At 44.0% G+C, this 22,500-nt stretch overlaps 2 protein-coding genes across 3 annotated transcripts in view; both read left to right on the top strand.

The window, feature by feature from the left end:
* The first annotated feature begins 3,639 nt into the window (after nucleotides 1-3,639).
* On the top strand, nucleotides 3,640-11,047 carry LOC143291007 (uncharacterized). 2 transcript variants are annotated; one of them, XM_076600598.1, is made up of 3 exons: nucleotides 3,640-4,377; nucleotides 7,160-7,993; nucleotides 9,594-11,047. In XM_076600598.1, the coding sequence occupies exons 2-3, from the start codon at nucleotides 7,272-7,274 to the stop codon at nucleotides 10,339-10,341; spliced, it is 1,470 nt and encodes a 489-aa protein (XP_076456713.1). In that variant the 5' UTR covers nucleotides 3,640-4,377; nucleotides 7,160-7,271; the 3' UTR covers nucleotides 10,342-11,047. The 2 variants fall into 2 exon arrangements, with proteins under 2 accessions (XP_076456713.1, XP_076456719.1); XM_076600604.1 differs by lacking the exon at nucleotides 3,640-4,377 and adding an exon at nucleotides 4,543-4,562.
* A 1,550-nt stretch (nucleotides 11,048-12,597) lies between these two features.
* The window catches only part of LOC143300659 (UPF0046 protein K07C11.7-like), a 10,318-nt gene continuing 415 nt past the window's right edge, over nucleotides 12,598-22,500 (top strand). The window contains exons 1-5 of the mRNA XM_076614527.1: nucleotides 12,598-13,208; nucleotides 15,398-15,673; nucleotides 15,941-16,128; nucleotides 17,491-17,769; nucleotides 19,620-22,500. The exon at nucleotides 19,620-22,500 is cut by the window's right edge and continues 415 nt beyond it. Of these exons, the coding sequence (XP_076470642.1) occupies nucleotides 13,149-13,208; nucleotides 15,398-15,673; nucleotides 15,941-16,128; nucleotides 17,491-17,769; nucleotides 19,620-19,773 (957 nt within the window). The 5' untranslated portion in view covers nucleotides 12,598-13,148 and the 3' untranslated portion in view covers nucleotides 19,774-22,500. The remainder of the gene's footprint in view (nucleotides 13,209-15,397; nucleotides 15,674-15,940; nucleotides 16,129-17,490; nucleotides 17,770-19,619) is intronic.

The raw sequence follows: 22,500 nt of genomic DNA, 5'->3' as shown, positions 1-22,500 counted from the left end.
TCTGAACTGCAGCAATCATAACATATAATGATAACTATAATAAATAAATAGATGAATAAATTAACAAAATGATATATGTATTAAAAATGCGCATGGTTGTTGCAGTGTGCATTTAAATTTCAACAGCAAAAGCGAAGGAAAGAAAACCTTGCTTCCATATAATTATATAAAACACCCAAACAGTCACTGTTCCTTCAAGTGCAATAATGTGATAAACACGTTGATCTATCGCCGTAAACTTGCGCTTCACTACTGGATCTATACCAAGCGTTTTAGAAGAAAAAAAAACTAAGAGAAAGAAAGACGGAAGAAGATCATAAAATAAAGCAAAATAAACATCATTGCGAGCATCCGCACGCACACACACACACACACACACATACAGAGAGAGAGAGATGCCACACAAACCGGGGTACGTCTCAAGTAATGTTGTGGTTAATTTCTTATGGTCTATGTCGCTGCCCCTGGTTTCGTGAATATGACAGTAAAATTTTGCAGGTGCTTTATTCATTCTGCATGCGCGCGCGCACACACACACACACACACACACACACACACACACACACACACACACACACACACACGCGAACACACACACACACGAACACACACGCGCTCACTCAGTCACTCACCACACTCACTCCCATACATGCACAAACACACACAGAGAGAGAATACCGCATAACACAAAAAGCACGCTGGTTGTGGGGGTTCCAGTGACTGGCGGTACCGACAGCCCCCACCCCCTGCCCCCCCCCCCCCCCTGCACCCCCCCGTCCCACACACACACACACACACACACACACACACCCGCCTGCAATTTTTAGCTAGGAAAGTTCGGTATTGAGCTTGACAAAAAAAAGTCCAGAGTTCATTGAACGTTTTTTTTCTATGACTGTCCAGGAGTTTTGGTGTTGCACAGAGCACTGAAAAATTCTGACAGAAACCAATGTTGACCTTAGAAAGCTTTCACTAACTGACGTGTGCTTTGTATGAACCGATTTGACTACTGACTACCTTAGGCATTATCATTACAATTTTTGTTATGAATGATATGCTACTGACTGGCTTTCTATCATAAAAAAATATATATATATATATATATCGCTTTTGTCTGAAGACCATATTAATTTTTGAACGAGGATGCATTATAAGAAAACAATTTGATTTCAGAGCTCATCTGGTTACGCAAAAAATAAAAGGGAACAAAGAAACGAAGTCTAAAAACAAAGGAGTAAGCTATGTATGCTTGCCTATGATATTGATGACAGGTGAAGAATAATTGTTTACTTAATTATGTATTTTTATTAAATTCTTTTTTTTTTCGTACATTTGTGTATGTACCTAATCACCTATTTATCTGACAATGTACGCATTTTCGTAAATCAAAGAAAGTACGTTTGTCTGTGCGTCAAGCGGTTTCATGTTTTACTTCTTCTTTACTGTTCAATTGTAGTAAGTGATGACCAGGGAGTGGGTGAGATTGTGTGTGTGTGTGTGTGTGTGTGTGTGTGTGTGTGAGACAGAGACAGAGACAGAGACAGAGAGAGACAGCGACAGACAGACAGGCAGACTGACATAGAAGACATTAGAGCAATTTGAAAAAAGCAAATGCAAACACTCGGTCATGCATGCAATGCAACTGTCCATTAATGTCGAAGCAAAACTGACATACAATTGTGAGTAAATGGAAGAGTAATGGAAAATGATAAAATCAGGTACAGGCGAATTAGGATAGCACCAGAGAAAGCAGTAACTGGGGACGTATTAAAAATTTAAAAAAAAAAGGGGGCGGGGGGGGTCTCTTGATTTGAATCTGGGTATGTTCAGACGAAGTAACCCGCTAGCTGATCAAAGAAAATGCGGAATGGAGTGGGGAGTGGGGGGGGGGGGGAGACTGAGAGTCACGAAAGGTGGGATGAGGGGGATGGGGTGGGGTGGGGAAGGGGGGGGGGGTTGGGGGACGGGGGGGGGGGGGGGGCGGGCGGGGGGTAGGGGGGGTGGGGGGCGAGTGTAGTGTCATGGCTGCACAAAAAACACTGCAGGGAGGAGCTTTTTTTTTTTTTTTTTTTTTTCCCATTCTACAGCAGAGAGTGGTGCACTTATATTTCAGTCTCTGTCAGACAGGAAGCGAACGAAGTGATTGATTGCAGTTTTTGTTGTTGTTGTTTTTAGCCAGAGAATATAGGTATATATCACTGTCTCGTCTCTCTGTCTTTGTCTATGTCTCTCTGTCTCTGTCTCTGTCTCTGGGGACGTATTAAAAAAAAAAGAAGAAAAAAAAAGGGTCTCTTGATTTGAATCTGGGTATGTTCAGACGAAGTAACATGATAGCTGATCAAAGAAAATGCAGAATGGAGTGCGGAGTTGGGGGAAACTGAGAGTCACGAAAGGTGGGATGAGGGGGATGGGGTGGGGGAGGGGAAGGGGGTGGGCGGGGGGGACGAGGAGGGAGGGGTGGAGGGGGTGGGGGGGGGGTGGGGGGCGAGTGTAGTGTCATGTCATGTGCCTGTGACTATCAATAATGATTGCGCATGCTTGTGACGTTGAAAGTGTTTTGGTGCAGAGAGCTTGGACTGATGAAGACCGATGGTGTTACTGGTGTGTTATCATTATGTGGTTTATCAACACCTGTTGAGCTTTTACACTTTGAGTGTGATGCGAGAGTCACTGGAATGCCGTGACGCGAAAGACACCGGCTGCACCAAAAAACACTGCAGGGAGGAGCTTTTTTTTTTTTTTTTTTTTTTTTTTTCTTCTTTCATTCTACAGCAGAGAGTGGTGCACTTATATGTCAGTCTCTGTCAGACAGGAAGCGAACGAAGTGATTGATTGCAGTTTTTGTTGTTGTTGTTGTTGTTTTGCCAGAGAATATAGGTATATATCGTTGGGCTTTATCTATTGTATTCATTTTTCACGTACTTTCAGTTTCCTGTTGTCAGTGTTGTTGTTTTTTTGTTTGTTTGTTGTTTGTTGTTTTGTGTTGTTTACCAGAAGCGAAGTGCTTGGAACTGTACTGGTTCTCAAAACCTTTCCTAGAACTGACTGGGTTGAGTTGACAAGGAAGTACGCAATATTTGCCCAAATATTTATTTTCTTATTTGTGTACGCGCCCCCACCTTCTCTCTCTCTCTCTCTCTCTCTCTCTCTCTCTCTCTCTCTCTCGCAACTCATTTTATTGCTTGATCATTTCTCTTCACGTCTTGCACTCCCCCCCCCCCCCCCCCCGACCCCCACCGTGTTGTAAATGTTAGATTATCATTGTTATTCATGTGTCGGTGATTTATAATGTGCATGATGCGTTGTTATAATGATATCTTATTCTATTACCCTCGTAAATATAGTCTGTTCATTTCAATTTAATTCAGTTCAATTCAGTTCTCTCTCTCTCTCTCTCTCTCTCTCTCTCTCTCTCTCTCTCTCTCATAAACGCTGGGAGAAAGAAAACGGAATGTGGTTTTGTTAATCGGGAAAACCCCATGCTTTATTTTAAGCATACACTCTAGGCAACAAGGTGGAAAATCACCGTCAGTGTGAATGGAAAATCACGAGTGCTTGCGTACGTGCGTCCTTGCGTGTGTGTGTCAGCCAGTATGACATTGTGTGTGTGTGTGCGAGTGTGTGTGTGTGTGTGTGAGTGCCTGCGTGTGTGCGTGCACGCGGCGTGCATGGTTTGTGTGCGTGTGTCACTTCGTGTGCACGTGCAGTCTCGCGGCAGCGACCATGATTATTTTTAGTCTCCGGCGTCTGTGTTTTTGTGCACACTTCCGTACTACAGTGTACAACCTGACAGCCCTTTGACCAATACTTTATAGAGTTCCGAGGAAAGAGAAAAAAATAATAAAAAATAAAAACTTCCGCACTGACTCGATTAACTCTTTCCCTGAAACTCGTGGCTCTCATTGTCAAGTGCCAGTGAGAGCGTCTCAGCTGCTTCATAAATTGGCAGAGGGCCAAACGACACAACAAGTTGTTTGAAAACATACTAGGACACATGTTTACTTCGCTTGCAGTTGCACGGACTTTCAGTTCACAGCTGAGTGTTCACTGAGTTGGCTGACAAACAAACAACAACAGGACCTGCCAAGTTGTCTCATGACGTGTCGACGTAATAATTCGTGCGAGTGGAGAGAGAATCTTATATGAAGTGACAAGACAGTTCACTGAAAGAGAAGAGCGTGCAGTGAGCTGGTGGATGTTTTGCTCCAGTGCATTCTGACACAAACTGAATGTTTTCTGTGCACGTCAGTGATTTTGTCAGTGTTGTTTGGTTTGTCCTATCTCAGTGGTTCGGAGTTGTGTGCATGGTTGATTCTGTGTTTACGGCAGTGCGAAGTGGCCGTGGGCGGTTTTGAAGATTGTCATTTCTCGGAAAGGGTAAGTACTGTATGTCATTTTGTAAGTGTGTGGGTTTGGAGATTGTCATTTCTCGGAAAGGGTAAGTACTGTCATGTCATTTTGTAAGTGTGTGGGTTTGGAGATTGTCATTTCTCGGAAAGGGTAAGTACTGTCATGTCATTTTGTAAGTGTGTGGGTTTGGAGATTGTCATTTCTCGGAAAGGGTAAGTACTGTCATGTCATTTTGTAAGTGTGTGGGTTTGGAAATTGTCACTGATTTCTCGGAAAGGTTAAGTACTGTACGTCATTTTGTAAGTGTGTTTCAGTTTGTTGTTGTTGTCAGTTGTGTTGTTGTTGCTGCTTTGTAGTTGTTGTTGTTGTCGAAGTTTTTTTTTTTTGTCGATTGCCTCTCGCACGCACCCACGAACACTCACACACTGACAGCATATACATTCAGGTCACTTTCCCCCAATGCTGCTCGTTATATCATCACCCAATTTTCAACTTCCAACACGCCCACGCTCCCCTTCTTCTTCTTCTTTCTTTCTTTCTTTTTTTTCCATTGTCCATTTTATCCTCTGGTATCACTCTTTCTGAAAACACGTAAAATAGATTAGCAACTCTCTCTCTCTGTCTCTCTGTCTCTCTCTCTCTCTCTCTCTCTCTTTCACACACACACACACACACACACATAGACACACACACACACACACACACACACACACACACACACACACACACACACAGAAAGAGAGAGTGAGGAGGGAGAGAGACAGAAATGCCGAGGGCAAAACACTGAGAAACTATGAAGGATGAATACAGGCATGATCATCATGCTGACGGCAAGCTAAAAATATCACCAGAAAAACCCACTGCCATTCTTTTTCTTTGCACCTCAGTCACGTGCACCAGTGTCCGTTGGTGTCACTGAGATTTCAACATAACTATTCATTTAACTGTTTATAACTCAGTAGCTGTTCAGTGTTTTGGTTTGAAATATTTTAAATGTATGCTTGCATGGCAATCTATTCGTCACAGGTGTTTTTGTTGTTGTTGTTGTTTTCATATTGCAACCACCAAACTGCTCGATCGTCATAGTTTAATAAGGAATGTAAGTTTGATCAGAAATATACCTATTTACTAAAGTGTTTGTCTGTATGTCTGTGTGTCTGTCTGCCTGCTTGTCAGTCTGTCTGCATGCCTGCCTCGCTCGCTTGCTCACTGGCTTGCTGGTTATGTTGGTGTGTGTACGTATCAGTCTAGAGAGAGAGACAGAGGCAGAGACAGACAGACACTCAGACAGACAGACAGACAGACAGACAGACAGTCACGAAGCGAGATACGCAGAGAGGAATATCTCGAACACAAGACTCGAGGAGTGGGAGACCAAAAGGAGAGAGGTGTGAGAAAGTGAGAGAGAAAAAAAATCAAGAGGCAGACAGTCAGCCTGACAGACAGATTTCACGAGACAGGTATTGTGACCTATATTGAGTCAGTCCGTATACCAGAACACGTCACAGCGGTAAACTCGTGTCTTCTTTTTCCCCCCCCCCCCCCCCCATTCTTGGGCTGCAACTCCCACGTTCACTCGTATTATACGCGAGTGGGCTTTTGCGTGTATGACCGTTTTTAACCCGCCATGTAGGCAGCCATACTCCGCTTTCGGGGGGTGTGCATGCTGGGTATGTTCTTGTTTCCATAACCCACCGAACGCTGACATGGATTACAGGATCTTTAACGTGCGTGTTTGATCTTCTGCTTGCGTATACACACGAAGGGGGTTCAGGCACTGGCAGGTCTGCACATAATTTATGTTGACCTGGGAGATCGTAGAAATCTCCACCCTTTACCCACCAGGCGCCGTCACCGTGATTCGAACCCGGGACCCTCAGATTGAAAGTCCAACGCTTTAACCACTCGGCTATTGCGCCCGTCAACTCGCGTCTACTCACATTGAGTTCCATCTGCAGCTTTTCCGGGATCCGACGAGTCCCAAAATTACGCCGCTCCCTGATTATTGATGCAGACTACTACTACTACTGCTACTGCTACTACTACTACTATGACGACGACGACTGCTGCTACTACTTCTGTTGCTGCTACCACGATAACTACTATTACCACCACCACTACTACTAGAATAATTGATAATAATGGTAATCATTATGATGACTATGACGATGTGGTAGAGGTCATGGTGATGGTAATTATGATGATGATGATGACAATGATAATGACGACGACAACAATAATATGATGATGATAATGATGATGATGATGATGATGATAATGACGACGACAACAATAATAATGATGATGATAATGATGATGATGATGATGATGATGATAATGATGATGACAATGATAATGACGACGACAACAATAACAATGATGATGATAATGATGATGATGATGATGATGATGATAGTAGTGTAGTCCCGTACGCTGCACATGTCCATCGATATACGTACAACAGTGAAGCGGCAAAGGATACTTTATACATGATTGTAAAACCAGAAAAGAAAGATACTGACGGGAGATCACCGGTGAATACAGGGTCAATTTGTGTGTGTGTGTGTGTGTGTGTGTGTGTGTGTGTGTGTGTGTGTGTGTGCGTGCGTGCACGTCGTCTCACGTGTGTTGTGCATGCGAATATACCTCAGTACCGATGTGCGTGCATGTGCATGTGTCTATGTGTGCATATATGCGTCCGCACGTGTGTCCGTGTATGATTACTATCTGTAATTCTAGGCGGAGCATATCAGGCTGATGAATAAATTCCATCTGTTCCGCTAATAAATTCCATCTGTTCTCATTCCAGGCACATCTGTTACTGCAACATAGTGACCAGCAAAGCACAGTGCCAGCTCGCCCGTGACTGATCGGTGACAGTGGACACATGCCTACGGCAGACCGAAACTGTGGAATGAACAATGATTAACCTGAGTACACCACCCACCCAAACTGGAACCAGAGACCCCCCCATAGACACACCTTCAACCCCGCTGGTCACCATTCGACAGCAACACCATGCAGTCGATATTAACGAGAATGGTGACGACACTGAAAATAATCCTCCCAGCACGGTGACCGAGGTCAGTTCTGACGTGTGCATACCTTTGCTGAAAAATGGGGAGGACGAGAGAGAAACTGACCAGCTGGACATTCGCAACGACGTCCTTTCATCTCAAACTTCAATTCAAATTCCGGATGCAGATGAAGATGCTGATCCAGGCACTCCCCTGCCTAAACCCGCGTCGTTTCCGTTGCTTCAGACAGACCGAGAAAGCGATGGTGTGTCAAGTCAAACCTTTCACACAAAAGACTTTGGTGTAACAGCAAAAGAAAAAGACTCAGATAACACAAACAGGAAGCAGGATAATTCAAACCCTCTGAAAAATCACCAGCTTCCAGACACAGAACATCCATCATGCGAATCTTCGAAGGAAGGACAGGAGGTGTGCTTTCTCTTTGGGCAAGGGAAACAACCAGACATGACAGGAAGAGACACACAGCTCGCGGCTGTCTCCCCTGTGTTCCGTGCCATGTTCGCTGATCGTTGGAGACGAAGGTCAGAGTGCGGTAACGGTGACTCGACGCACGAAGTGGAAATTCCCGATACTGTCGATGCGAACGCATTTTCTCAGATTCTAAGGTAGGATGGAATTTCCGTTTTGTGGCGTCATTTTTGTACTGACGTCATGTGTGGACGCGTGTCAGGTGCGGAAGGTTGGATGGATGTGGGTTTCGGGGATGAGTGGTGGGGGATGGGGGGGAGGGGTTATATGGAAAGACAGAAACGGACTTGCGGGGAGGAGGTGGTGCGACCATTCAAGATGCATGCATCCGTCATCGTATGTGGCAGGCAGCCGGTTTGCGCGTGTGTGCGAGTGTGTGCGTGCGTGTGTGTATGTGTGTTTTCATGCATGACTCAGCGCGCGCGCGCGTGCGAGTGTGTATGTGTGTGTGTGTGTATGTGCGTGCGTGCGTGCGTGCGCGCGCGTGTGTGTGTGTGTGTTGATCTCAACCGTTTGCATGTATGATTGTCAGGTGTGGAATGTGCCTCGAATGGCAACTGATGACCATGGATTGATCTTAAAGCATCGTGCAATGATTTTGTTCGTAAAAACAACAGAGCGGAGAGTCAGTCAGTCACAACTATACGTCAGGCAGGCCAGGTCAGATTCATCTGTCAGCTCACTAATAATTATCACACAGTTCCGGCTGAGCACCTGCGCTGTGTGTGTGTGTGTGTGTGTGTGTGTGTGTGTGTGAGAGAGAGAGAGAGAGAGAGAGTGTGTGTGTGTGTAATGAAAACTGATCAACATGACTTACTCTTGAAAATATTGCGCAACAGAGCAGAGAGTCTGTCGCCTGCAAGTGAGGCAGACAAAGTCGTCTCAGTCACACGGATCAAAAGTGTCAGCTCACTTATTATCACACAATTCGAGCACACCTGTGCTGTGTGTGTGTGTGTGTGTGTGTGTGTGTGTGCTTGTGCGCACGCGCGTGTGTGCGTGTGTGTGTGTGTGTGTGTGTGCGAGTGTATGTGTGCAAGTGTGTGCGCGTGCGTCAGTGCTTGCATGCATGCATTTGTTTATGTGTTTGTGAGACAAAGACAGAGACAGAAACAGAAGAAACAGAGGGAGATAGAGTGAGTTCAATGACAAGTGCACAAACACGTGTGACCACGCAGTTCTGAGGGTTGAGAGACTTTTTTTTTTTTTTTTTTTTTTCAGTTTCAGCAAAGTCACGTACGCTCCCTATAGGCCATCTATCTCTGTCAGTCTATCTGCCTGTTCAACTTCCACCGGCCCAACCCCAACCCCCTTTCTCTCTGATATATCCTTGAGTTCTGTTCTAAGTGCATTATACTATGTGGATGTAGATGGTGTATAACAGGGGATGGGATGGTCAGGTCTTACGTTTGAAGGATGGGTTGTATAGGGATCATTGTACATAGCTGCTTTTCTCTCCCCCCCCCCCACCCCCACCCCCCCCACCCCCATGGGGTATAACATCAACTACAATGGATCTGTTCACACGCCTTGGTACCTATTTGAAACTGAAACTGTGATTTTTTATATTTTTTACACCAGATGCTCACGAGACAAAGAAAAAAAACAACACGACTGAAATGTAAAAATTAAAGAAAATGTGATGCCAATCACTGTTTAATCCCTCTCTCTCTCTCTCTCTCTCTCTCTCTCTCTCTCTCTCTCTCTCTCTCTCTCTCTCTCTCTCTGTCTAACCAGATGCTCACGAGGCGAGGACACGGAGCTGACGGAGCAGAACGTGGAGCAGGCTCTGAGAGTGGCAGACATGTACCAGGTACTCCCGGTCGTGGATGCCTGCTTCCACTTCCTCCTCCACCGCCACCCCCGCCGCCACAGAAGTAAGCACCTGTGCGCCGTTCTGGAGATGGCCCACCACCTCAACTACACTCACCACTACGAGGAGTGCCTCAGCATCCTCAAACACAGCGCAGCAAGAGTGCTCAGAAACGGCCCGGCCCTGTCCGAGCTTTGCCGGGAATGCATGCACCGCTTGATCGCCTCCGACGATCTCACCACCGTTCCCGAGATTGTGATACATAACGCCGTGGTCACGTGGGCTCGCCGCGCATGCGCCAATTGTGGGGACCCTGCTCCTGGTTGGGAAACGCTGAGGGCGACGGCTGGGGACCTGGTCTATGATGTGCGTTACCTGGCCATGCCTCCCCGCACGCTGAAGAACTTGACGACGAACAGAAGTGGGCATCTCACTAAGACTCTTCTTCTTACGGAGGCGGAATTACGCGATCTCATGAACGGAGACATTGGTGGTCGCTTTCCGGACACGGTGCGAAGCCGAAGACAAAGCGACCAGCCATCCTTTTCCTGTGGTCGCCTTCAAAAGAAGATTGACTCTGCGTGCTCAGTTGTTTTCTTGATTGTGATGGGTATCTTGTTTCTGTTTGCCGTTCTCTACGTTCCTATCTTGTACTTTGTAGATTCCTTGTAGGTTGACCAGTGCATGATCTGCGTACTTTCGGCTCTTGAAGATGGGTTTTCGAACAAACAATTAAGCGCATTAACCCCAGGTTGACTCCTGCTGACGAGTGTATCCATCAGAAAGGGCCTGTTGGCTTAGTGAGGATTGAGGTGACGTGTCAGGATGGTCACCTTTTTTTTTTTTAATTATTATATGTGGATGTTATTTCCCCTTGTGATTGCATTGCTTTTGTTCGCCAACATCTGCTACACCACACATCTTGAAACCACACAAGAAGTAGTCTGTGTCTTGCACTTCAAGTTCGCATCACGCTGGTTTCATTTCACCGAGGGCTAGCAATCAAGGGGTTAAAACAAACAAAGCACACAGCCAGATATTTTGAACCGAAATCAAAACCAAGCCAAAGAAAACAAAGAACAGCACTCAAGGGGTTGAAACAGACAGATATTTGAACCACCAATATCAAAATCAAACCGTGTGTGTGTGTGTGTGTGTGTGTGTGTGTGTGTGTGTGTGCGCGCGCGCGCGCCATATAATGGTCATTCTGTCATTCAGACACATTCACTCTCATTCGCTGACCTCTCTCCCTCTCTCCCTCCCTCAGTGTGTGTGTGTGTGTGTAACATTAATTAGTGTATATGGGTTCCTGTGTACAGGTACGCGAGTTTAGGTGCATACTTATATAAATGTGTGCATATATACAGTGTGTGTGTGTGTGTGTGTGTGTGTGTGTGTGTTTGGGGGGGGGGGTTGTGTTTTTTTGTTTGTTTGTTTTTTGTTGTTGTTTTTTGTTGTTGTTTTTTGCAATTTCCTCATAACGTGAGTGTGTGTGTGTATATGGGAGATAAAATTTGCATATATTTATATTTTGCGATTTGTTTTTGTTGCAAAATATGGTGTACTTATTATACTGAGTTCACAACCCCTTCAAATGGGACTTTGGCCTCACTGAATAAAATTCTCATTCTCATTCTCTCTCTGTCTCCCCTCTCTCTCTCTCTCTTTCTTTCTTTCTTACGGTGATGAGAATGATGAGAGTCCTGCCATGAACATCCAATTTTACGTTTGTCGGAAAATGTGATCGGATATATAATTATCTGAAATAGCAGATATTTGTGTGAATTGATAATTGAGTGATGTTTTGAGGAATGTTTTGGATATAAAGAAAAGCCTCTGATTAAATGATGCTACGCGATTGAATAGGTTGTTCAATGATTCGCATGAGGAATGATGTGTAACTGATTCACAATTTGAAATGCGCCAACACAGAAAACAAGACAGCATTGTTGTATGAACTGAATCGCGCGAGATGCAGAGATGTTTTAGACTGAAAGACATGAACTGTTGGTAAGGAAAGATTTTTTTTTTTTTTTGTTGTTGTTGTTGTTGTAAATGAATCGAACAATTGCACTTGCAAACATACAATAAATACCACCCGTTGTTCTGTATTACTTTAGAAATACCTTTTTTTTTCCCTAGGAAAATATAAGTTCACTTATAAAAGTAATGGTTTGAATTATATAACATGTTCTGAATTGCATGACTGGCCTATGTGTGCATGTGTGCAGGAGAGGTTATGAAAAAAAAAAATCTGATCAGAAAGGCCTTTTTTTTTTTGTTCATCTATTTACAATAAACAATTCTTGATGTAAATGCCAGTGCGTGGTGTGCCCCGGAGTTGTATGAGATTGTTTCTTCTTCATCTCTTCTTCTTCATCATTTTATTATCATTATTATTATTATTATTATTATGATTATTATTATTATTATTATTATTATTATTATTATTATTATTAGCAGCAGTAGTAGTAGTTGTAGTAGTAGCAACAGCATCATGATCATCATTATCAGTCGTCATTGTTGGTGTTGTTGATGTTATTGTTGCTATTAATTGTTATTGTAGTTGAACGCACTGCTCTCCCTCCATCCTTACTCTGTGTGTGTGTGTGTGTGTGTGAGAGAGAGAGAGAGAGAGAGAGAGAGAGAGAGAGAGAGAGAGAGAGAGAGTGTGTGTGTGTGTGTGTGTGTGTGTGTGTCTGTCTGACCAGTCATCACACACACACACACACACACACACACACACACAGACCGCAGATGCAAGTTCTACAAAATTTTTAATCGTGTGTGCCACGCTTTTCCTGGGTGCAGCAGGTCACCTGCCAAATTTAACCTACATTTGTAAACACCGCGACGTCAGAGCCTCGCTTTCACTTCGATGACATCTTTTTCTAAAAATAACATTTCGGTTGCCACATGCCACAAAAATCGCGTGGTTCTGTGTCTGGCATCTGTATTCTAGCTTGGATCTCGGCACACGCGCAGCAGAAGCAGCAGCAGCAGCAGCAACCGATTTTCATGTGGCTCGACACAGTTTTGAAGGGTTTCCCAGTTTACCTTCGCTACAAAGCAAGATCGAGTCCAGGCGCCTGAGATATAGAAGTGGGAATTCAAACCAGGGTGGGATTGAGTGTTGACTACGTCAGAGAAACGAGGTCGCGTTGTGAAAACGGATGTTCTGGTTTCGTTTATAAATAAGGTTGTGTGTGTGTTTAGATGAGGGCCTAGCCTGAGTTAATTTCACTGGCTCGTTTCATTTTGCATCCTCGATCTTTTTGGAGAAAACAGGAGATTTCAACTGCAGCCCCTTAAGATTGGCTGTTCGTAAGAAGTTGTTTACATTATAAAGCTTTTATATATCACTGAAAGAGACTTCTCGACTGAGCAGCTCACTGCACTGCACGAAGTTCGTGATCTAGGGTGTCAGCAGAATTAGCTTTTTAACGGCAGGACGTTTTGAGTCAGTGTGTGTCCGTGAAATGGGAAGAACAAACAGTCGGAGGCGTAAAAGTACATCGAGCTGGTCAGGACTATATCAGGTAAGCAATAAGCGTTGTAAAAGTTCGGTTTATCATGCATGGATTGCTTGTTCGGGAAGCACACACACACACACACACACACACACACACACACACACACACACACACACACACACACACACACACACTGACATACCCTATCTATCTATCGATCTGTCTATCTATATAGATGATGGACTATGGTGTATTATGGACTGCTTGTATGAAAAGTAGCCTATTTGTCACACATTGTAATACTTCGGGGATCACTGAACTAGTGACACACTGAACTTGAAATAGTAACCGACATTTGAAATATCGTCGTCTGTGCCGTTGTCAGCAAACGTGCCTTTGAGAAATTGACGTGACTACAGATGGCACTGAGGGTTGATCATTTTCAGTAGCATGCTGTGAAATGTATATACGCGCGCACACATAACACGCGTCAGTGCGCCGCGCTCACGCGTGCACGCACACACATGCGCGCGCCGGAGAGCACACGCACGTACGCACACATCGGCACTGATACGCACACGTTCGCGCGTGTGCAAACAGAAAAGCAAGCTAGCGAGCGAGAGACAGACAGCCGGACAGACAGACAAAGACGGAGAGATCTGTTCTTTGGGGGCGTCAGTGGCCGCTGGGTCGTTTATCTGGCCAAGCGAATGACTCACGGTGTAATTATATCAGTTTCCAATGGAATGCCGCTTTGTGACCGTCGTGGCTTGCTGATCGATTTTGTAAAATGCTTTATTTCCTTATGTCACACGCCCGGTCTGCCGTGCGTTTCAGTGCATTGAATGTTGTATTTTTTATTTTATTTAATTTTTTTTTTCTCAAGGCCTGACAAAGCGCGTTGGGTTACGCTGCTGGTCAGGCATCTGCTTGGCAGATGTGGTGTAGCGTATATGGATTTGTCCGAACGCAGTGACGCCACCTTGAGCTACTGAAACTGAAACTGTATGTTGTAGTGTGTGGTGTTTTGTACTGCGGCCATGGTATCATGTTGTAGTTCTTGGTGTTGTGATGTTCTGTAGTATGATGTTTTATTGTGCTGTACTGGTAGTGTGCTGTGCCGGCTGTACTGTAATGCACTATAATGTAATGTACTGCACTCCTCTCTACTCTTTTGTTACGTACCGTTCTGAGGAGGAAGGTGGCAGAATGGTTAAGACGCTCAGCTGCCAATACAGAGAGTCCGTGAGGGTGTGGGTTCGATTCCCGCTCTCGCCCTTTCTCCTAAGTTTGACTGGAAAATCAAACTGAGCGTCTAGTCTTTCGGATGAGACGATAAACCGAGGTCCCGTGTGCAGCACGCACTTGGCGCACTGAAAAAGAACCCATGGCAACGAGAGTGTTGTCCTCTGGCGAAATTACGTAAAATGAAATCCCCTTTCATAGGTACACAAATATGTAAGCATGCACTCAAGGCCTGACTAAGCGCGTTGGGTTATGCTGCTGGTCAGGCATCTGCTCAACAGATGTGGTGTAGTGAAACATCTGTGATACAGTGTTTCGTATATTATTACTCTTTATCACATTTCTTTCCCAGGAACATCTCTGTCGCTGCAGTAGTTTTCCATTTCATGTCGGTGCTACTGACAATGTATAATGCTGTGCACACTGGATTTCGGTTGAATCGTCTATCCCGAAACACTACGACTTGACTCGGCCCCCCAAACCATCACTGACAAAACTATGTCCAGTGTCGGAGAAAAGCACAGGTATCTTTATGCCAGGAATCGAACCAGAACCCGGCCTCGATCGCTTCGTAGCAGGCCGCTAGGCCGCTTTTCCACATAATTATATTGAACACTTTTATAACCCCAGCGATCATGATCCTGCCCAACTGCAGTCCCTTATGATTTCATTTACCGTAAACATTGCAGAAATGAATAGATATAGAGATAGATAAATAAATAGATATCTAAAACTCCACCTGTAATCATAATCCACCCGACCCCTTGCACCTGCAGTCCCAAATAACTTTCGTTTACTGTAAACGTTGCAGAAATCAATCAATCAGTCAATTAATAAGGATGTAATTTTTTTTTTTCAAGTGTTCCACCAGCACTGCCGTCCCTTGCGCTTTTTTCAAGACATGATCAAAAATAATAAAGAAATAAAACAAAAACAGCAACAACAAAAAGTCCCAGCACTGATACACTATACAGCTAGCTATTACCTCCTTCCCTTTCACCTTTTCACAGGATATGACGGATGCTGTCATCCCGGTCGGACATGTGCCCTCGGACGGGGTGACCGACTGTCTGGACATCTCCCAGGCCACCAAGCAGCCTGTCCGAATCGTGCACACGTCGGACACACACCTGGAACATGACCGGTTGCGTAACAGCGCCGCCGCCGCCGGAAATCCGGAAGTCGTCCTTCCGGATGGGGAAATTCTCGTTCACACTGGGGACTTCAACCGATACAGAGCCAACTGCTGCGTTCGTTCTTTGCATCACGAAGACTTGCTACATGAGGTGAGAGGAGTGATCTGTCTCTCTCTCTTTCTCTCTCTCTCTCTCTCTCTCTCTCTCTCTCTCTCTCTCTCTGTGTGTCTACCTATCTCTTTTGATCTCTGTCTACCTGACTCTTTGTCATTGCTGATTGCTGTGCTTACTCCCCCCCCCCCCACCCCCCACCCCCCCACTCTCTCTCTCTCTCTGCCTCTATCTTTGCCCCTTTCTTTCCTGCATTTGCAGAGAATGACAGCATTCTCCTTTTTTTTTTCCCCTCCACTCTTGCAGATCAACTCATTCTTCGAGAGGTTCCCTCATCAGCTGAAAGTCTTCGTCGCTGGCAACCACGATTCTTGTCTGCAGGCTCTGAGCATGGAAGAGGTTCAACGCCATCTGCCCAGCTGCGTTTATCTTTGTGACTCGTCCACAGAGTACGAAGGCATCAAAATCTACGGGTCCCCTTACACAGCTTCCAGGTACGTGTGTGGTTTCAGTTCAGTTTCAGTTTCAGTTTCAGTAGCTCAAGGAGGCGTCACTGCGTTCGGACAAATCCATATACACTACACCACATCTGCCAAGCAGATGCCTGACCAGCAACGTAACCCAACGCGCTTAGTCAGGCCTTGAGAAAATAAAAAGGTGAATAAATAATAGATAAGCATACATAAATAAATAATAATTATAATATAAAAAAGTAGTAGCAGTTGTAGTAATAATAATAATAATGATAATAAATAAATAAATAAATAAGACAATGATGATAAATAAGCAAATAAATGTAAAACATGAAGACACACATTCACACATACACCCACACATGCATAACAGATATGCACCAAACATGCAGTTTCACAGATATGAAAGCACAGTCAAATACACATAAATGTACATGAGCCCCAACACACACACACACACACCACACATTACCCTGCACCTCCTCTACCCCCCTCCTCCACACACTCATTTCTAGGCTACGTATCGCATCTTCCACGGCACACACACACACACACACACACACACACAGATGAACACTTACTTGTACAAGCACACACACATACGCCCATATCCCCCACCCCCAACCCCACACACATATATATATATATACACACCCGCACGTTCCAATATCCACGTGTGTGGAAAGCATGTGGGTTGAACTGATTGATTGCGTTGGTTAGCTTGGTGCCCATGGTTGGGGTGCCGGGGTCAGGTGGATGAGTGAGTTAGTTCATCGTGCTCTGTACCTCCTCCTCCTCCTTCTTCTTTCCCCTCCTCTCTTCCCCACATCCTCTTTGCCTTCTCTACTTGCAGTCTACAACTAAAAATTGCGAGCCCTAAAATGAAATAATACTATTCCTCCTCTCCCTCTGTCACAAACAACACCGATGGCATCTTAGCTTTTCATGTCATGTGGGGGAGAGGGGCGGGGTGAGGGGGGGCAAGGGGGGATCATGCATTTAAGTATGTGTGTATTGTATTCCCCGGCTTTGATTTTAAGTACTGTTGATCATGTTTTTGTTTAATAAAAGCATGATGCGTCATGACCGTTACCTTACTATGTTTAGTACTTGTATAATTATGGTTATGATTATTGTATGTGAGATTTACTTCAGCTTAGCATTTTAAACGTTTTTTTTTTGTGTGTCTTTTATAATTATATATTCATATTGAATGACTGTGATTCTCATACTATTGTGTAGGTAACACTCCACAAATGAATGTCTCTATTGGAGATAGTATTCTATATTCTGTAGGTTCTTTTACGTTGTTTATGTAATATACACCACGAATGAACAAATATCTCTTATTGGAGATAACGAGGTATGTCCTGAACCCTGCAGGTTCCTCACCACTGCCACAGGCTTCACAGAGCCTTGGCGCCGCCTCAAGCGCCACTGGGCGGCCATCCCGGAGGACACGGACGTGCTGGTGACTCACATGCCCCCCTTGGGCATCCTCGACCTGGCCTCGGAGAAGCTACCCGTCAAGTGCCCGGCGCTCTTCCGCCTCAAGACGGCCTGCCTCCCGCCCGGCACGTGCAGAACGTGCGGCTTTGTGCACGCGGGGCGTGAGCACTGGGGCTGTCCCGTGCTGAGGGAGACGGTGCTCACTCGTGTCAAGTGAGTATGATTATGATTATAGGGGGTGGTATATATATAAGTACAATTCTAGGGGGTTGGTATATGAGTATAATTCTAGGGGTTGGGGTAGGAGAGGCGGGGGCTGGTGGAGGGGGGTTGGGGGGGGGGTATACGAGTACTGTATGATCATAGTAGGTGGTATATGAATGTGATTATAGGGGGTGGTATATGAATGTGATTATAGGAGGTGGTGTATGAGAATAATTCCAGGGGATGCCATACGAGTATAAGTATAGGGAGTGGTATATGTTTATTACCATAGGAGGTGATAGTGGGGGCCCCGGGTAGGCGAAGGAATGAGTAAGGGAGTGAAGGAATGGGATGGATAAACAAAAAGATGAAATATATGATAGTTTGAATGAATGAATCGATACTAAACAACAACAAAAACAACAACAACAAACAACAACAAAAAACAAAGAAAAGACAATCAAAGCGAACGAGTGAATTAATCACAAATATGCCCCTCCCCCCTCCCGAAAAATTAAAAAAAACAAAAACAAAACAAAACAAAACAAAACAAAACAAAAAACGATCGAAACAAAAACCCGAAAATATGTTCAGTTTCACTTTCCAGTCTGAATGTTAGCGCAAACTCAAAACTCATTCTGACATTTTCCAAACTATATCCAAAGAAAGGTACGTTGTGGTTCTGGAATAACACTCGTTAAACGATCTTCTTTCTTACCTGGCCTTCATACATTAAACATCTCTCACTATACACAGCGATGTATAAACGTTCGTTCGCTGCTGGATATAGAAAAGAGCGAGGCGGATAATGAGATTTAACCCTCTGACTGCTGTTGACGAACATCCCGTCTGTTAAGAGTTGTCATCTCCACTGATATATAAAACGGATATTACAGGTCAGGTTTTGAGTCTCTAATTCTGAATTTCTACTTATTCTTCAAGAGATGACAGTACTTTTGTTCAGCAGAATCAACAATTACGCCACTAACAAACACACAAAGTGAAATGATTGCTCTTCAAAATTCATGCCATGATGGCATCATGTCACGAAGATTCAGTCGTCAAGGGGTGAATGATACCAGAATTACGAAAGAAAAATTCTTTATTTTCTTCTCTTATTCTGAAACAAACACTGCTTCTATTTTCTAATTCGGTCTTCTCCAAGACAGACACAAGCAGTTGTGAAACGCCCAGGCAAATAACTTTTTCTTCTTTTTTTTCTGTCTTTTTATTCATTTATTTCTTTTTTACTTTTTGCTTACTGTGGTGTATTTTTAGAAATACAAACTGCACTGCAGGTGCTTTAGAAAATCAGTAGGAACACCTTTCTTTCCTCTTTACCATTCTGAATGTTGTCAATAAAGGTCGCGAGCTTTTATTGATGGACCTGTGCAGGGCATTCAGAGTGAAGCAGCGTCGGTCTGCTTTTGTCTACAAAGCTGCTTTCCTTTTTCTTTCCTCACCTTTATGATTACATATGAACATGGGGGAAATAAAGATAGTGAAATCCTGATTTATGTACTAAAATACTCATAAAAAAGAAAAAAAAAGAAAAGAAAGGGGATTGGGATTCTCTTAAACCCGTAACTTTTTTCTCTCCTGTATTGTCCTAACTTACTTTGAAGTATCAAGACTCAAAATGCATATATATGCATAATTGTTATCGTATATATTTGTGCTTTTCTCTTCTTCTTTTTTTTTTTCCTTAAGATTTTGAAACACGGTAACACACATCATACACTCGTTCTGGTCCTATTCTGTTCTATTCTATTCTTTATTATGTAACATACATCAGACGTGAATTTCTGTTACTGGTAATACTAAAGCATGCATTCTGTATTGCCGTCGTGTGTTAACAGGCCCAAGCTACATCTCTTTGGTCACGTGCACGAGAGTTACGGCACGCTACAACGTGACAACACTGTGTTCTCCAACGGAGCTTTTCTTCTCAAGCGAAAATACAACGTGTTCGATTATTACATGGAGGACTGCAACGGTGTTCAACAAGGATGAAGGGGCTAGGATGACGTGAGCGGAGCTGTACTAGACTCTACAGTGTCTTTCAGTACAAGATCAAGGAAGGGATCAAAAGGGAATTCTGGCTGAGTGAGAGGGACACTCACGATCACAGAATGTACACTGAGTTATTGCAATATACTCAACGGGGAACAGTGCCATCAACGTTAACACCTGAGATGAGCTTCAACAACGATTATTTAAAAAAAAACAAAAAACAAGCAACAACAACAACAAAAAACCGGCATCCTGTCACAAACTTTGGCGTTTTTTTGTGTGATGGGCTCTTTATGTTGTCCCAAGTCCAAAATGAGTCGTTTAAACATTGGAAGCATATATTGCGCACGCGCGTGCACGAGAGAGAGAGAGAGAGAGAGAGAGAGAGAGAGATGTTTGAAACATATTCATGATATATATATATATATATATATATATATATATATATATATATGCATACGTGAGAGAGAAAGAAAGAAAGAAAGAGAGAGATATGTTTACACATAAATCATTCATAATAATCATGTGCACTGTCTAGCATTGTATATTGATGCCTTTATGGATACAAGAGAGAGAGAGAGAGAAGAGAGAGAGAAGAAAATACCACCATGAGCTTTAGTGAGGACATCAAAATCCTAATTATGCACGTTATTCTGTTCAGATTGTCAGCCGACGACCCATTATCATCACAAAGAAACCATGACAGTAACGTGGGGGGTGGGGGTGGGAGGTTAGCATAAGCAGTGAAAGGAATACGAGTTCTTTCCTTTTCTTTTCTTTTTTTTTTAATACATTGCTGCCTCATCTTAATGAAGAAGTCTAAAGACGAGTAGAAATAGTTCAGCAGTTACCAAATGAAGCCAAGTACTGCCTCTTGAAAATGACACCGTGTGCAGTGAACTTGTCCAGTTTGGCCACAAAGTGACTGACCTCGGTTACTATTTTGTTTCTGTGATCTATTTCTCTTCCCCCCCCCCCTCCTTTATTTCTTTCTTTCGTTTCTTCTTTCTTTGTTTTCTGCTTACCGCACTTTCTTTCCTTGTTGCATCATGATGCCTAAATTTCTTTCAAAATATGAAAAAGTACCATAAAATTATGCCTTTTGACCAATGAAAGCAACAACAACAAAATCCTTTAGACGACGTATGGAGTGCTTCACCCCCTATAAAAAGACACGTAAAGATTACAAAGCACTCCACATGTCGGTTAAGGTGCCAGCAATAGCGAAGGATGGGGTTGGTTGGGGAGGAGGGCGGGGCGACGGGGGGTGTGGGAGGGGGTAGGAGGAGTCAATGAGGAAAGTCTCGAGAGGTGAGGTGTCGGTGCCAAATTGGGTATACAAGTCCTCTTCTCATTGCTGTCAGGTTTCTTAAGTTCGGAGACGACTGACTGAAAACATTTAGCTCAGTGGCCGACCTCAGTAGCTCTGAGTGTGTGAGAGAGCCCTCATAATCGATGTTGATGTCTGTCAACATAGCCATAAAAGGATGATGATGGTGGTAATGATGACCGACGGATGAAAAAAGAACCCCCCCCACCCCCCACACACACACACACACACTCTCTCCCCCAAAAAACAACAACAACAAAAACAAAACAAAAAAACCACAAAAAAACACACAAAAAAAACCAACACACACACACACAGAGGAAAAAAGTACAATGTTTCCTTGTCGGCCATGTAACTCTCTCTCTCTCTCTCTCTCTCTCTCTTTTTTATTTATTTTTTTTTTTTTATACCATGCTCGGAAATGTCACAAGTGATAGACATTTCTTTCGATCTCTTTTCTCTTTCTTGCCTAACCTCTGCTACCTTTCCCCTTCCCCGGCTTCGCCATCATACATTCCACTGACTCGTCGTTATCTTCTTAAATCTTTTCCCAACTTTTGTTTTCCCGTCGATCTCCCTCATGGCATCCCCCCCCCCCCCCCCCAGCCCCCACTCCTTTACTCCTTATCCAATGGCGGGGAATGGGGTGAGGAGACAGACAGAGTCAAAAGAAAGGTGTGTACGTATAAATAAAATATTTTCTTCTTCTTCTTCTTCTTCTTCTTCTTCTTCTTCTTTCTTCTGTCTTCTTCTTCTTTCTTCTTCTTCTTCTTCTTTCTTCTTTCTTCTTCTTTCTTCTTCTTCTTCTTCTTCTTCTTCTTCTTCTTCTTCTTCTTCTTCTTCTTCTTCTTCTTCTTCTTCTCAATATTATTGCTTTAGTATATACATTTACACCTTCGTTCATTCAGTTATTTATCTGTGTCTTCACCTTCTACATCGGAGCATGTTGATTAACACGGCTGAGTTTCTTATTTCCTACGCACTCTCCGTCTGCCAGTCTGCCTGTCTGTCTGTCTGTTTCGTCGAATGTCTTCAAGTTCCAGATATTCAGCCAACCTCATCGACCAAGCCTTATGTTTTGTTCCCTTCCCTGGCATCGCCCCCCTCCCCCCTCCCCACCTCCGAACCCCTTTCCTCTACACCTCTTCCCCCTGTCCACTAAGACAACAATGCAGCCATCGACCGTAAGCTTCCGTCTAGCAGATTCCTGGCAGTTGTTGTGTCCAGGAACAGGATGAAAGTCTGCCGGTGGTGGTGCCAGAAAAAACGATAGAGACCGATCAATACATGACTGTGCTGGATTTTGATAGCGAGTGCGTTGAAGCGTGCACGAATGCGTGTGAGTGAAGTGGAGAACTACACTGGTTTGTACAAACGGCCTCAGGGATTCGGATTTC

This window comes from Babylonia areolata, chromosome 1, assembly GCF_041734735.1.
Source record: "Babylonia areolata isolate BAREFJ2019XMU chromosome 1, ASM4173473v1, whole genome shotgun sequence".
Lineage (NCBI taxonomy): Eukaryota > Metazoa > Mollusca > Gastropoda > Neogastropoda > Buccinidae > Babylonia > Babylonia areolata.
This window is presented reverse-complemented; position numbering and strand designations above follow the sequence as displayed.